The sequence below is a fragment of the Zerene cesonia genome, chromosome 10, assembly GCF_012273895.1.
Source record: "Zerene cesonia ecotype Mississippi chromosome 10, Zerene_cesonia_1.1, whole genome shotgun sequence".
NCBI classification, from domain to species: domain Eukaryota; kingdom Metazoa; phylum Arthropoda; class Insecta; order Lepidoptera; family Pieridae; genus Zerene; species Zerene cesonia.
This window is the reverse complement of record NC_052111.1, coordinates 2135316-2148894: the sequence shown is the minus strand read 5'-3', so window position 1 is coordinate 2148894 and position 13579 is coordinate 2135316. Positions and strand designations below refer to the sequence as shown.

At 33.9% G+C, this 13579-nt stretch overlaps 3 protein-coding genes across 3 annotated transcripts in view; 1 reads left to right on the top strand and 2 right to left on the bottom strand.

Moving 5' to 3' along the window:
• The window catches only part of LOC119829471 (eukaryotic translation initiation factor 3 subunit E), an 8730-nt gene extending 7799 nt beyond the window's left edge, over positions 1-931 (bottom strand). The window contains exons 1-2 of the mRNA XM_038351994.1: positions 735-931; positions 529-645 (exon numbers count right to left, since the gene is read on the bottom strand). Of these exons, the coding sequence (XP_038207922.1) occupies positions 529-645; positions 735-830 (213 nt within the window). The 5' untranslated portion in view covers positions 831-931. The remainder of the gene's footprint in view (positions 1-528; positions 646-734) is intronic.
• A 903-nt stretch (positions 932-1834) lies between these two features.
• Positions 1835-13090, top strand: LOC119829808 (death-inducer obliterator 1). The gene is made up of 17 exons (XM_038352527.1): positions 1835-2290; positions 2675-2836; positions 3304-5155; positions 5448-5640; positions 5887-6111; positions 6267-6767; positions 8070-8402; positions 8494-8646; positions 8734-8858; positions 8938-9396; positions 9589-9848; positions 9970-10085; positions 10263-10471; positions 10752-10962; positions 11561-11693; positions 12014-12198; positions 12521-13090. The coding sequence occupies exons 1-17, from the start codon at positions 2158-2160 to the stop codon at positions 12680-12682; spliced, it is 5412 nt and encodes a 1803-aa protein (XP_038208455.1). The 5' UTR covers positions 1835-2157; the 3' UTR covers positions 12683-13090.
• A 19-nt stretch (positions 13091-13109) lies between these two features.
• Positions 13110-13579, bottom strand: part of LOC119829809 (mitochondrial ribonuclease P protein 1 homolog) — a 2735-nt gene continuing 2265 nt past the window's right edge. Inside the window, 1 exon segment of the mRNA XM_038352528.1 lies at positions 13110-13570. Within this exon segment, the coding sequence (XP_038208456.1) occupies positions 13126-13570 (445 nt within the window). The 3' untranslated portion in view covers positions 13110-13125.

Genomic DNA, 13579 nt, shown 5'->3' with positions numbered 1-13579 from the left:
AGTAATAAATGTTATTTGCAGTTAACAATTTTCTTTTTTCTTTATTACAATATTTATGGCAAGACTAGGTATAGCCTGAAACAAAGGAATATTTTTGCTTTTTTCTGAAGTGATGATTTCACATTTCTTGACTATTTTTTTCAAGTTGTGAATCTTACTATCTTACTAATCCAACTTCCTACTAATATTATAAATGAGAAAGTTTGTAAGGATGTATGTGCCTTGGTTACTCTTTTACGCCAAAACTACTGAACAAATTGCAATGAAATTTGGTACGTAGATAGCTGGACAACTGAAATAACATAAAGACTACTTTTTATCCCGATATTCCTACAGGATACGGACTTACGCAGGTGCAACCGCGGGGCGTAGCTAGTAGAAACATGAATGTGTACGTTAAGATGTGCTTATGAATATCTGTACCTCTCAACATATTATATATATTATTGAAACATCATATTATCATTTTAAGTGCTCATATTTATACAATACGAACATTTAAAAATGTTTGTATATATGGAAACTTACCTCGGGAGTGTCCTCATCAGGGTATAACAATCTTCTAATGTCTATCACATAATCTATCATGTTAGTTTTACTTAAGATTTCCAGTTTTGCCTGCAGTAATTCTGATTGATCATACGTCTGAAAACAAAAATATAAAGCTCCAAATAATACTGTGAACAGCTGGTAATGCATTTAAATACGGCATCATGCATGTAGCATAATATTACCTCTTTTGCAGCCAAGAATTCCAATAAAGGGAACACGAGATGTCGATCTAGGTATTGACCTATTTTAAACGTTAGATCGAATTTGGAATAACTCATGTTTTGCGTTATTTATTTTATTCTTTCACAAAATAACCAAAGAATCTCTCGTGTTCAAGACAGAAGACTTGACAGACGACAGCTCACAAGATCGTCATAATCCATGGAAAAGCATCAGTTGAGCCACAGACTATGAATAGACAGCTGACGTAGACTGTGTATGATGACTGATGTATATTGTGGTACAAACAATTTTAGGTAGGTACCTCGATATCGTAGCTACAAGTAATGGAATTTTCTTTACTTACATTGCATAATCAATACCTACAATTAAATCCTAGCTAAAGATGAATTGAACATCTCTTTAGACTAATGAGGGTAGCTACCCCTTAAATTTTCAACTGTAAGCTATTGATCAATAGTTCTCAAACTAATTTCATATAACGCTCCATTTAATACTACATTTAATGTTACTGGAATCGAATGTAACGTTAACTAGTAACACACCTTGGTAAGTAGAAGTTCATTAAAGTGTAATAGGTTTTAAGTTAAGTGAATTATAACATACAAAGTTAAAAAAATACAAAATCAGCTGTCATCAACTTACCTACTTTTACGCCCTCCAATTTTTTTCTGAGTCTCTTACTATCTTGATATCACCTCTAGATCTTTAATACCTAAAGTAATTAAAGTGTTACTACATTTTTTTAACAGAATAATAAAATGTACATAATATGTTTTTGTAGTACAGGCATACTATATTACATGAGTAACTTTCGAAGTCAACCTAAAAGAGTAATAATATGGTTCTCTCTCGTTTCAATACTTTTGCATAAAATAGCTAAATGAACAACCATATTCCTTCTTCCTCTCTCATATTCATTTTCCTCAAATTTAGAGGAATTTGAATCAAATAGTATTCGTACTATAGTAGTTGGGCTCTTACAACGTCGTATCCACGCGCGCGCACTCTATTGTGTTGGACGATTATATAATCTGTCTTATTTCGTTTATACTCTGAGCTAAAAAGTATAATTTCAGTTTTCATCTGTGGTTAAGGGTTTTCATAATGTTGGTATACGGTGTAATGCTATCAAAAGTGCGTGTTTTCAGTTTTTTTCGATTTGGAGGTTCTATTAATTTAAAATGTTGAACGGGTACTAATGAATGATATAAATTTGTTATCTATTTGCGTGTTCGTGAATGAATATCATAAAATATACTTTGTGTGTGCAGTGCAATTTAAATAAATTCCATCTTATGTTTGCTTGGGATTGTGCAAAATGGCGGCGAATGTTTTTATAGATAGACGCGATGCATGTGAAGCAAAAGTGGGCTAAAAATAGAGAACTTGCATAGGGATAGTTGCATTAATAGTGAACAAAAAATGTCTAACACCGTAATTACAAATTATACGGACCTAAATGGACCCTCAACAAAAACTGACAGCTCCGTTGTTGTTATTGTAAACAAAGACGGATCTCTTTCGGTGGACCAGAAATTACTTGGAACTTTAATGGGTAAAGTGTTTATTTATCATTGGAAAAACGGTTTCAAGATGATCTTCTATCAATATAACATAAACTGATCCGTTATAAAGCCGCCTAAACTGTTTTGAATGTTAGGGATAAATCATACTTAAATCATGCATATATACTAATTGTGCCATATATTAACGATTAAATTTAACAATGTAATGTAAAAAACCTAAATTTACCTGAACATTCATCAAGATTTATCGTTAAAGTGATAAATTTGCCTAAGATTTTTTTGGCGGGAATGTATACTTTCGTGAAATGAAATGTTAATATTGATCTTATTCTCGAATGAATTACCAATAAACCGAATAAAATTATTAATGTTATATTATTAACGAGAAACTAATACCTATTCTTTCATTTCAGGAAGTGATGGATCCCAAGCTGCAGGGATTAGTGTTGTACGAGTTGGACATGAGGGTAGGCCTGATGATGCCACCGATTCCGAAAACGAAGATGATAAAGTGCCCCACGTAACATTATCGGTGGACAGCTATTATGATGAACCAGATAGTATAATAAAATATGGTAGGTAACTGCAACAGTGATATATAATTTACTAGGGGTCTGTCTAGGTTGTAGCTGTGGTACCCGTAGCACTTAAAGATCACATACACAAGCAATGATAAATTTCAAGTGTTGTTTCTGATGTAAGCTTGTTCAAACTAACTCTTGTGCTTTATATTACTAGAATAGACTAGTATAGATAGTATAGATATTTGTTAGTGTCAACTAAAACTGGGGAAAATCATCATCAAAATCACATAATCATAGAAAATAATTGATATATATGTATTAAGATATTTCATTGTGTGGAAATATGTTAATTATTTTCTTGCTTATTACCCAATGTTGCCAAAAACAACACAAGTTCTCAGTTTGTAGTATTTTTTTGGTTGTATTAGGAATTGCAATAATACTTTGTTATAACTAGTAATTATTATATATCTATAATTATGCAGTAAAATTTTATATTATAAATTATGTCATTTCAGACAGTGGTGCAGAGATGTTGCAATCATTAAGGATAGAAACAAGAGAAAACAGCCTAGTGGGCTTTCAAAATGATCACTGTTATACTCCTTTGACTTCTCCCAGTCAAACATTACCACAGCGAAGTGAATCATTTACAACATATGATGATCCTATTATTGAAATAACACATCATCCACCGCCAAAACCAGTGACAACACCTAAAAAAATTACCATATTGGAACAAAAAGTTATAGCGAAGGGTAAAAAGCTCATAATTCATCCAACAGAGCCTTCTATTAAAGGCAATGACATTCTCAATAAACCTTTACCAGTATTATCAAAATCGAAAGCTATAAGTCAGGTCGAAAAAGCTTCCCTTCAGTCAAAATTAGAAGATAACACAGAATCATCATCAGTAAGCTCTTCAGGTGATAGTGCTGCTGACCGAGATTCTGATTCTGACTATAAAGATACAAAGGATAGATCAGCCCCTCCAAAATTACGTCGGCTAAAGACTAAGCCAAGAATTTTAAAGAGTGTCCAATTGGCTAAAGCTACAAAAGCAGATCCGAAAACAGCATCAAGATTAAAGGCTGGTAAAAATATTCTTAGAAGAGAAATAAAGGAAAAAGTGCTGAGTAAAAATATCATTATAAAGAAACAACCAGACCCTGATGTAGTTGCACCAAAGGAAGCTGTAATTTCTACACCTACATTGGCACCCCAAGCACAGCCAATAAGTGATATGACTAAAGTAACACCAAAATTGGCTCCAAAAATACCCAAAAAAGAAAAGAAGACTCCAGCTCATGTAACAGCACTTTTATCTGATATGACATCATTGTTTTCTACACCTGATGTAATTAGAAGAGTCTCAACTGAATCTAAGCCTCCCAGCAAACTTGATAAGGAACCTATTCCTGTAGCCTCTAAAAAACCTGAGGTACCGAAATCTCTTGATTTAAATACTGACAAGACTACTGAAGTTGTAAAAACACTTGATAATGAATCCACTAAGATTCAGACATCTATAAAGACCTTTGTTAAATCAACAAAAACTCCTAGCGTTCCTGAAAAAGCTAAAGCATATGAACTAATACCACAATTAGATGATGCAAGCTTAGCACAAATACTGCAGGACACAACACCCCATTCGTCAAAAGTTCATCCAAATATAACTGCAAATGTCATTAATAGTCCAGGTCTGGCTGGCCCACTTTCTCCTACTCTAGATTTGTTAGCTGGCTTGCAACCAGAGGAAGATGGTTTAACAGAAGATTTGTTAATGCATGTTGCTCAACTAGTTGAAAGTTCAGAAAATTTACAGGAAGTTTTAGATAAACAAGTACTTGGCAAAGTAGACACCATTCCAACTAAAATTGTTCCCAATGTACAGGCTACAACATTTACACAGACACAGCAACCACAAATACAAGCACAACTACAGCATCCCATACAACCTCAGCCACAAGTGCAACAACAGTCACCAATACAAGCACAAACACAACCAACCCATAATTTGTATACACAAACTCCAGTGAAAGTTGCGAAAAATACTTTGCCACGGAAAGATCCCATAGAAATAGTTAGACGAGATGGTAGAGTTATTACATTACCACCAATTGAAGCTCCAGCTACAAGGTCATCAAAAAGGAAAACTCTAGTTGAACCTGCAGCAGCTCCTGAAATCTCAACGGCATCCCCAGTACCACCAGAGATTTCTACACCAGAGCCAGTGCTTCAACATGTGTCTAAACAATATTCCAATAAAAAGTTGGTTAATAAAAAAGTTGAGCCAACAATACAAACACCAGTTATTGAAAAATCAGCAGAATCTCAAGAAAGCTGGAATTCTGAAGATGATCCTAATAGGTACAAATTTATTTTGTAATATTTTTATAAACTGCAATGAATAGGAGTAAATACAAATATGTATAATATGTTTTTGATAAATATATTTTTAAGTTGGCAAACCATTTGTAAAGGCGCAAGGTGTGCAATCGACCTTACACCTCTCCAAATGTCATAGGCAGTGGTAGTGCCATCAATCCCATACCATCAGACGACCCACCAGCTCCATTTCCGACGATGACATAAAATAAAATATAATGACATAGAAATGATAATTAAATAAAACAATAAAATCGAAATATTATATTTACAGATTATGGTGCATATGCAAGCAACCACACAACAACCGCTTCATGATATGTTGTGATGGCTGTGAGGACTGGTTCCATGGAAAGTGCGTAAACATAACCAAAGCTATGGGCCAGCAAATGGAGGAACAAGGCATTGAGTGGCGGTGTCCAAATTGTATTAGGAACTCTAAACCTTCTCCTAAGACGCCTGCTAAGGTAAGAACCCCATATGCTGCCCGTAATGATATCCTAATAGATACAAAAATGCCCTTTGTCACTTCTGAATCTTTTTTCGTTAGTGCAAAAATTTTTATTATTGGATCCAAATAATTGATATTTAGGTAGTAAGATAGAATTGATGAGTATTTAGTAGGAATTTTCAATTGAAGCATGTAGGAAAATCTTTATTTTAAAGTTCTTAACATTTTTTGCTGCAAATGCTTAATATTATTATCCTTTTAGGCAACACCTGTTCAAAAGCAAGTAGAGAACACACCACAAGCTACACTGGCAAAGGAAGCAGGAAAATCAAATTGCATAGTCTGTAAAAAACCAGCACGAGCAAGTAGCATATATTGCAGTGATAGTTGTATCTTAAAACATGCCCAGGATTCACTTGGTGTGCAGAGTGCTACAAAAAGTAATATCATAAGCGGTAAAAGTGCTGAGAAAGTTTCAGAATCTAGGGTAAGTAATAAACACTAGTATATTATGGTTCTTCGTGCTTGACTTTAGTATAAGTTGTTATAATTAAATGCAGAAAAAGAAAAATAGTATAGAGCATCATTTTTTTTTTTTGTCTCATGTTCTATGGAAATAATATTTACTCCATTTAATTGTAGGTAATCGTTTATGAGCGGAAATCAGGTAGATTATTAGCTGGACCAAATGCACCTACTGCTGAAAATCTGAAGAGTTGGCTGCAAAAGAATCCAACATTTGAAGTAGTAAGACCAGGCACACTCAGTGCTATAAAACCAAATATTGCTCGTAAAAAATCCAATGAAAGCAATAAAATTCAGACTACTCTTAATTTTGCAAAAATACCCAGAAAAAACACAGAACAGTCACCACCCGTGAAACCTCCGCAACCAGAAACTAAAGAAGTAAAAGGCAAAACACTGCTATCACCACGGGAGCAAACTAAATTCTCTTTTGCACAAAAAGAGCCCAAAGTTCCACTTACTCCAAAAGAGGAAGCTAAACCCGCACCTCCTCCAAAAACCCCAGTCACATCAAAACCTCAAGCGCAACCAGAAACTCCAAAATCTTCCTTGAATAGAAGTGGTACTGAAACACGAAAAAGTCGAGCTTTGAATAGATCTCAATCATCTATTGATAAGGTAAGATATTGTCGTGTTTCTATGTTTATGTCTTATTTGACACAATATTAAGTAGTAGTTAAAGGAATATGCCATGGGACTGAGATGTTTCAATATGGCCCATATTACTCTCTCTAACTTAACTATCTCCAAGATATTATAATTCAAATTCAATCCATTTCAAGGTTAATTACAGATGACACTTTCTCATGTATATTATTAAGTGAAGATTAAATTACCTTACTAGCCCTCTTTTAAATTATATCATATAATTTTAAATTATTAACTTCTAAATTATATCATAAACAACATGCCCTGGGTCATATTAGTAGTTTTTTATTAGGTACTAGACACTCGGCTCGGCTCTGCTCGGATACCAAGATTTCCGTTTTATCTTAAAGGGAGCATGTAATCGGGGTAAAAAGTATCCTATCATCTATTGTGGTTGACGGACAAACATCCAAACTAAGAAACTTTCACATTTATTATATTAGTGTGATTTGAAAATTGTACTACAGATATACTAATATTATCAATGCGAAAGTTTGTAAGGAGGTGTGTTTTTTATTCTTGCACGCAAAAACTACTGAACCGATTGCAATGAAATTTGGTACGTAGACAGCTGGACAACTAGAATAACATATAGGCAACTAATTATTCCGATATTCTTATGGGCGAGGGACTTACGCGGGTGAAACCGCGGGGCGCAGCTAGTAATCAGTAATACAATAAGATAACATTAAACATATCAAAATATTCAACAATGTTGTCAACAGTAGGAATATTTGTAGCCATGTACTCCCATGAATAATAATCTCTTGTATATTTACGACTGAAAACTTCCGCGCTTCGATATTACTCATCCTTTTTGCAAACCCGATATGACGTAACATTAATAATTGAGAATAACATAAAAATGTATTTATTAGTATAATACTAAATCTCTGAATTGTTTGTGTATTCTTGGGGATATAACAGTGTGTGTTCGGATTAACATTTAACATGTTAAACGTATTGAGGAAAATAGGTTCAATTTGTCTTATTGAACTATTTTTTAAATTAACACGTCAGATGAAATAAATTTTGTTAGTTGTTTAAAGGAGTTTGGCATGTTTTTGTTTATGTTTTGTTGCCAATAAACAGGTTTAACGACCAAAGATGGTCCGTGTATTTATTTCATTTTACAGCTCTTATCAATCCATGGTATAATTTACAAGTATGTAGTATTAAAACATATCCTTATATAATGTCGTTGACCTTGAATTGTTTGCTCTCTGATTACAAGTTAAAATTTGCGTGTTTACGATAATCATTTCATCGCAGGCTGCCGTAGTATCACCGTCGACATCGCGTCGGAAAGATACCTCCGATAAAAAGAAAATGGACTCGGAGGAGGAAATACGAGAAAACGTGCGGAAAGCATTGCAAGAACAGATCAGTTTACGCATGGCAGAGAGCGATGGATTCAAATTCAGCGAAGATGAAATACAACAATACGCACATGACACGGAAGAGGAACTGTTCGAGTTGTTTAACCACGATGTAGGGATGAAATATAAAGCTAAATATCGATCGCTTATGTTCAACATTAAAGATCGTAAAAATCTATCACTTTGGGAGAAAATATGTGAACGAGTATTAAAACCAAGTGAATTGGTAAGTTTGTGTTATGTGTTGTTTTTGTTAATATTTTTAAAAATCTTTTATGTATGTTAGGAAAATAACTAAATGTTTTATCGAATTATAGGTGCGACTTTCTCCAGAAGAACTAGCAAGTCAAGAACTAGCGCAATGGCGGGAAGAAGAATCAAAACATCAGTTGGAACTTATTAAAAAATCTGAAATAGATCTGTTAGCAGCTAGCAAAACATATGTTCTTAAAACACATAAAGGAGAAGAGGTAGAGAATATATGTTTAAATAAGTACAAATATTACTGTTTGTTATTATAATGATATTTAGCATACTCAATTGAAACATTTTTTTAGGTAATGGAGACAAAAGAATCAGTTTCAACAGAGTTGGATCCAAATGTGCCTGTTGAAGATTTGGTTTCTGCTCTCAATGACGCAGTTGGTGATGGGCTTCCACCACCTACAGAAAATGTACAAACGTAAGTAATCTTCTACAAAGGTTAATATTTAAAACTTAAAAGAAGGATACCATTACTATTAATTTATTTTTTCCAATAGGCCCAAAACTAAAGAAACTAAGAAAAAGTCAAGCAATAGTAAAAAGCGAGAAAAGGAAAAATCTAAGTCCAAGAAAGACAGAGAAACCAAACGGGATTCGGAAAAGCGAAAATCTAGGTCATCAAGGGGTTCAGAAGTGGAAAGAGAACATAGGTCGACGCGGCGCTCGAAAAAGTCCAGCAGGTCATCGAGGTCAGAGTCGAAAGAGAGATCTAGAACGGAAGAAAAAGAGAAAACGGAGAGAGAACGTTCTAGACGGCGATCTCGATCTCGCGGGAAGTCAAAGAAAAGGTCTAGGGAACATTCTAGGTCCGCTTCTCGTGGAGACAGAGTTCGCTCGCGGTCTAAGTCACGGGATAGCGCTAAACGTAGACACCGTTCACGGTCAAAACACGCAAGCACTGAAGAGCCTAAGCACCGCTCCCGATCTCAAGAAGCAGTCAGCAAGAGTAAGAATGAGTATGTATAAAATCCTTTTTTTTTTAATAATACGCAAGTATCATATAATTCAAGGAACTAGGAAACCAGTGTTTATTGTGTGTGGATATTAATATAAATATGTGTGTGGATGTTAATATAAACATGAATGTGTATTTAATATAAACATAGCAAATTATGTGAATTATCCTAAATAATATAATTTTATTTCAGATCTACAGATTCGGATTCAGTGGAGCGACCCAAGTCCGCAATGATGAAAGAAATACATCCAGAGTATGATCCGCACGAGCCAATGATAACCTCGGCGTTTTCTGAGGAAGATTTGCGGAAATCACGGGATGACATCGACGAAGATAATTATAAGAATGAAATCAGTGAATACGGCAATGTGGATGTCGATCCGGCGAAGTCTTTCGCTATCGATTCCGACATACCTCTGCCGACTCCTGTGTATAAGGAAAAGCCATCAGGTAATTTATATACTAAAAAATCGTTAATTAAATGATAGTATAGCTGATTATAAACGTGAATATTTCATTATTATAGTACATTAAATGTGTGCATACTTACTTATATATTTGTGATTTACAGCTGAAGTGGATAGTGACCAAGAACCCACTAGTACGGTGGAGAACTCTGCAGTAACAGTATGGAATGGCTGCATTAATATGGTTGATGTCGCTAGATTCTATGTTGCGGCACATGAGGTAAATACAGTGAATTTTTTTTTTAAATAAATAGTAGTTTTTTTGAATCACTGATTCAGAACATGACTCTCGTTGTTGACTTTCTAAGTGAACACAGCACAATATTAAAATTTTACTGATGGATAATATTAAATGTTTTCTCACAAAAATTATATAAAAGACCCATTGTTTCCTCAGGTTTCTGGAAATGCAATTGATTTAGAAGATGATCTCACAGCAGAGCTAGATATTGTTGGAAGAATAAACCCAGACACAGTTTGGGACTACATTGGTAAAATGAAGCGGGCCAGCAACAAGGACATTGTAGTTCTCAGGCTTCAAGCAGCAAATGATGAAGAGAGAATGCAATATATAGCTCTGTATAGTTATTTAAGTAGTAGGAATAGGTTGGTATCATTCAGCACGTTTCTAATGTTTAAATGAATTATATTTGGACATTTCAGCTTTACTTACTACGCTTTAAATATATAATCTTTTACTGTCGCCTAAAAAAATAATAATGTTGAATTATTAATAACTGAAATTAAAACAATGACCAACAAAATGAAAAAATACCACAATTTCCTACACAGTCATGACAGTTAATGAAAACGTCTTAAATTAATAAGCAACGACTATCTATCACGTAGCGTATGTCGCAGCAATTAAATTGATGACAATTTATAGGTTAGGCGTAGTGAAGGTAACAAACACGGCAACGGTAAAGGACTTCTACATCCTGCCGCTGTCGGCGAACACGTCGCTGCCGCCGGTGCTGCTGCCGCTCGACGGGCCCGGCCTCGGCGAGCTGAAGACGCACCTACTTATCGCTATAATTATAAGACAAAGAAAGAAACGCCTTGCCCCACACATTCCCAAAGATATTATTCCAGCCAAGGTCAGTTAATACAAACGAACGGTGCTAAGTATAAAAAGTTGTAAATAAAGACTATTTATCGACTGGCCCATTTTGTTTTAATAAACGTGTTTGTAATAAAGATTCTGATGTTCGTGTTTGATTGCTCAGTCTAATAAAGTGTAAGGATATGCGTCCCAATGTTATTTTCCTAACCATATTCTATTTATAGTATCTATATAGCTTTGTATTATGTTAAAATATAAGTCTTGTATTATAAAACGGGATTAAAATGTCTCCATAAACCCCTTATTTCCTTTCCTTCCCTTCGCTTTCTCAATCTTATTAGAAAAGAAAAGCAATTTCTCATACATCACAAAGTATAATTTCAAAAACTTCCCAGGAGAAATAGATTTATTTACTCTTCATGACTGAGCAATTAATATGTGCAAATACGTTTAAGTATTTTATCCAACGCCTGTTTAAAATTGATGAAAATATTTACGTCCAAAGACTATAAATGAATAAGAAATTAGAGATTCGGTATATTATTATAATTTAATATTTATCGGAAAAATATAGCGATGTATTTTAAATTTTACTTCGATTTGTTTTCTAAGAACATATTGTTGAATCTCAGGTGGCGCGGGAATCCCGCAAGAAGTCTTACACGCCTCCGTTGTCGCCCAGAAACCGACCGTTGACGCTACCATCTTCGTACACATCATCTGCTCTCTCTTCTACTGTTAAGGATAAAATTGCAGCTTCATTAGGTAATTATTTACATTGATATCTTTTAGGACTATTTTTATGCAGGTTTCTTATTTTCTTTATCAATCGTTAGTGTATATTATATGATTATTATGCGTTGTGATTTTTTTGTTTGATATTTATATTACCAATGAATAAGATTATATTCTTGTATAATATTGTGAATATATTATATCAACACAGATAGTTTTATTTTTTATTTAAGTAACAGTTTAACAGTACTATGCGGTATGCCCACTGAAAATGAATGTTGTCGCATCTCTGGAATTTCATGTAAACGTATTTTGAAATAAAAAATTATTATATTTATTTTTGCAAACAGCTGCTGCTGATGACGACGAACCGTATAGTCCGGGATCTTCAACCAGCAGCAACAGTACGCCCGCCCCGGCGTTGCCTACTCACAATTTGCGGAATAAAATGGAGGAACTCAACAGGCAAATAGAAGAACAAAAACAGCAAATTCTCAAAATGGCACAAGCCGATTCATCAGTGCAGAGTGCAGATGTAAGTTATCGCCTACCAATATTATTCTTTGGGATCTCGATGTTGGTTTGAATTATATTATGTTGGTTATTTTTCTTTCCATTTAGTATAGAATTTATATAAATTGTCTTAATCCTAACCCAAATAAATATTTCATTTTATTTCGTTTTTTTTTGTAAGAATGGATAATATGTTTACTGTGCCATTTTGGTATCATAAATATAAAATATCACTTGTTCTATCCAAGTAATGTTCAGCTGTTTAAGTATAATCAACACAATGTTCCATTCTAAACTTAGATATTGTTTATTATCATAGAAATAGAAATAATTGTATATTTCAGAATGAAGCATATTCACCATCCCGGCCGCTGTCGCCAGATCCGCCCGCGATGCCGCTGGCCGATATCGCGTTGCCGTCGAACCTACAAGAAATTCTTGCCACCATCAAACAGAGGTCGGAGAATACCGCTGACGTCGATATGCGCACAATTCCCATGCCCTGAACTAGTTATATCACATCAATTACATTTAAATATTAAGCATTGAAAAGATTTATAGTGTATAATATTATACAATAGTATTAGGTTAAATGATCTTTAATTTCCCAGAAATCATAATATATAGAAGTATGCATAGCATTATTTTATTGAATTCACGAATGTGTGCAATATGCAAACAACATTTTAAAACTTCTGGATGTTAGGTAGAATTGACTGAAAAAATGATTCGGTTTTAACTGTGGAATATCGGTTTAAACAATTGAAAATTGTGTTTAGATGAGTTTGAAATGTTATGTATATAATTAGTATACATATTCAGTGTTTTACAAGTTGTTTTAATGTACAAAATTTAGATTAAATATTTTTACTTAAAATATACTTTTAATTATAAGGTTTATTATGTTGGAGAAATGAAATAAATGTATAATAATATATGTTGCTTTTATTTACATATTATCATCATCATACAGGGATTTCTTGGATTTAAGTTTCCTCTTAAATATATTTCTATCGCTAACTCGTAGATTCATAAAACTCTTGATATTGATATTGTTAAGAGAAGATTTTTCAAATCTCTTTTGCATGGCTTGTATTTTTGTTTCCATTAATTTTCTCCTCGGTATGTGGCGTAAAGCAAATTCCCAATCTCCAGTCAACTTAAGATCCAAAAGAATTGGTATCATATGATTGATATTCAGATTTTTCTTTGATCCTGGAGCCCATTCCAAATAGCGGTCCAAAGGTAGTTTGGCCATTTTTATACCATCTCTTTTTGCTTTCGCTAAAGAGAGTGGTTCATTATTTATCTGAAATGTTATGAACTGAGGTTGAATACAAACTAACAATATAAAGAATATTTTGTTTATTTGTTAGAAGACACTAAATTCAGGAGTGGACTAA

Coding starts and splice junctions, on each gene's coding strand:
- LOC119829808 (XM_038352527.1), top strand. CDS start 2,158: ATGTCTAACACCGTAATTACAAATTATACGGACCTAAATGGACCCTCA. Junction 9,849..9,969: donor GTATAAGGAAAAGCCATCAG/GTAATTTATATA, acceptor TGTGATTTACAG/CTGAAGTGGATAGTGACCAA. Junction 11,694..12,013: donor TAAAATTGCAGCTTCATTAG/GTAATTATTTAC, acceptor TTTTGCAAACAG/CTGCTGCTGATGACGACGAA.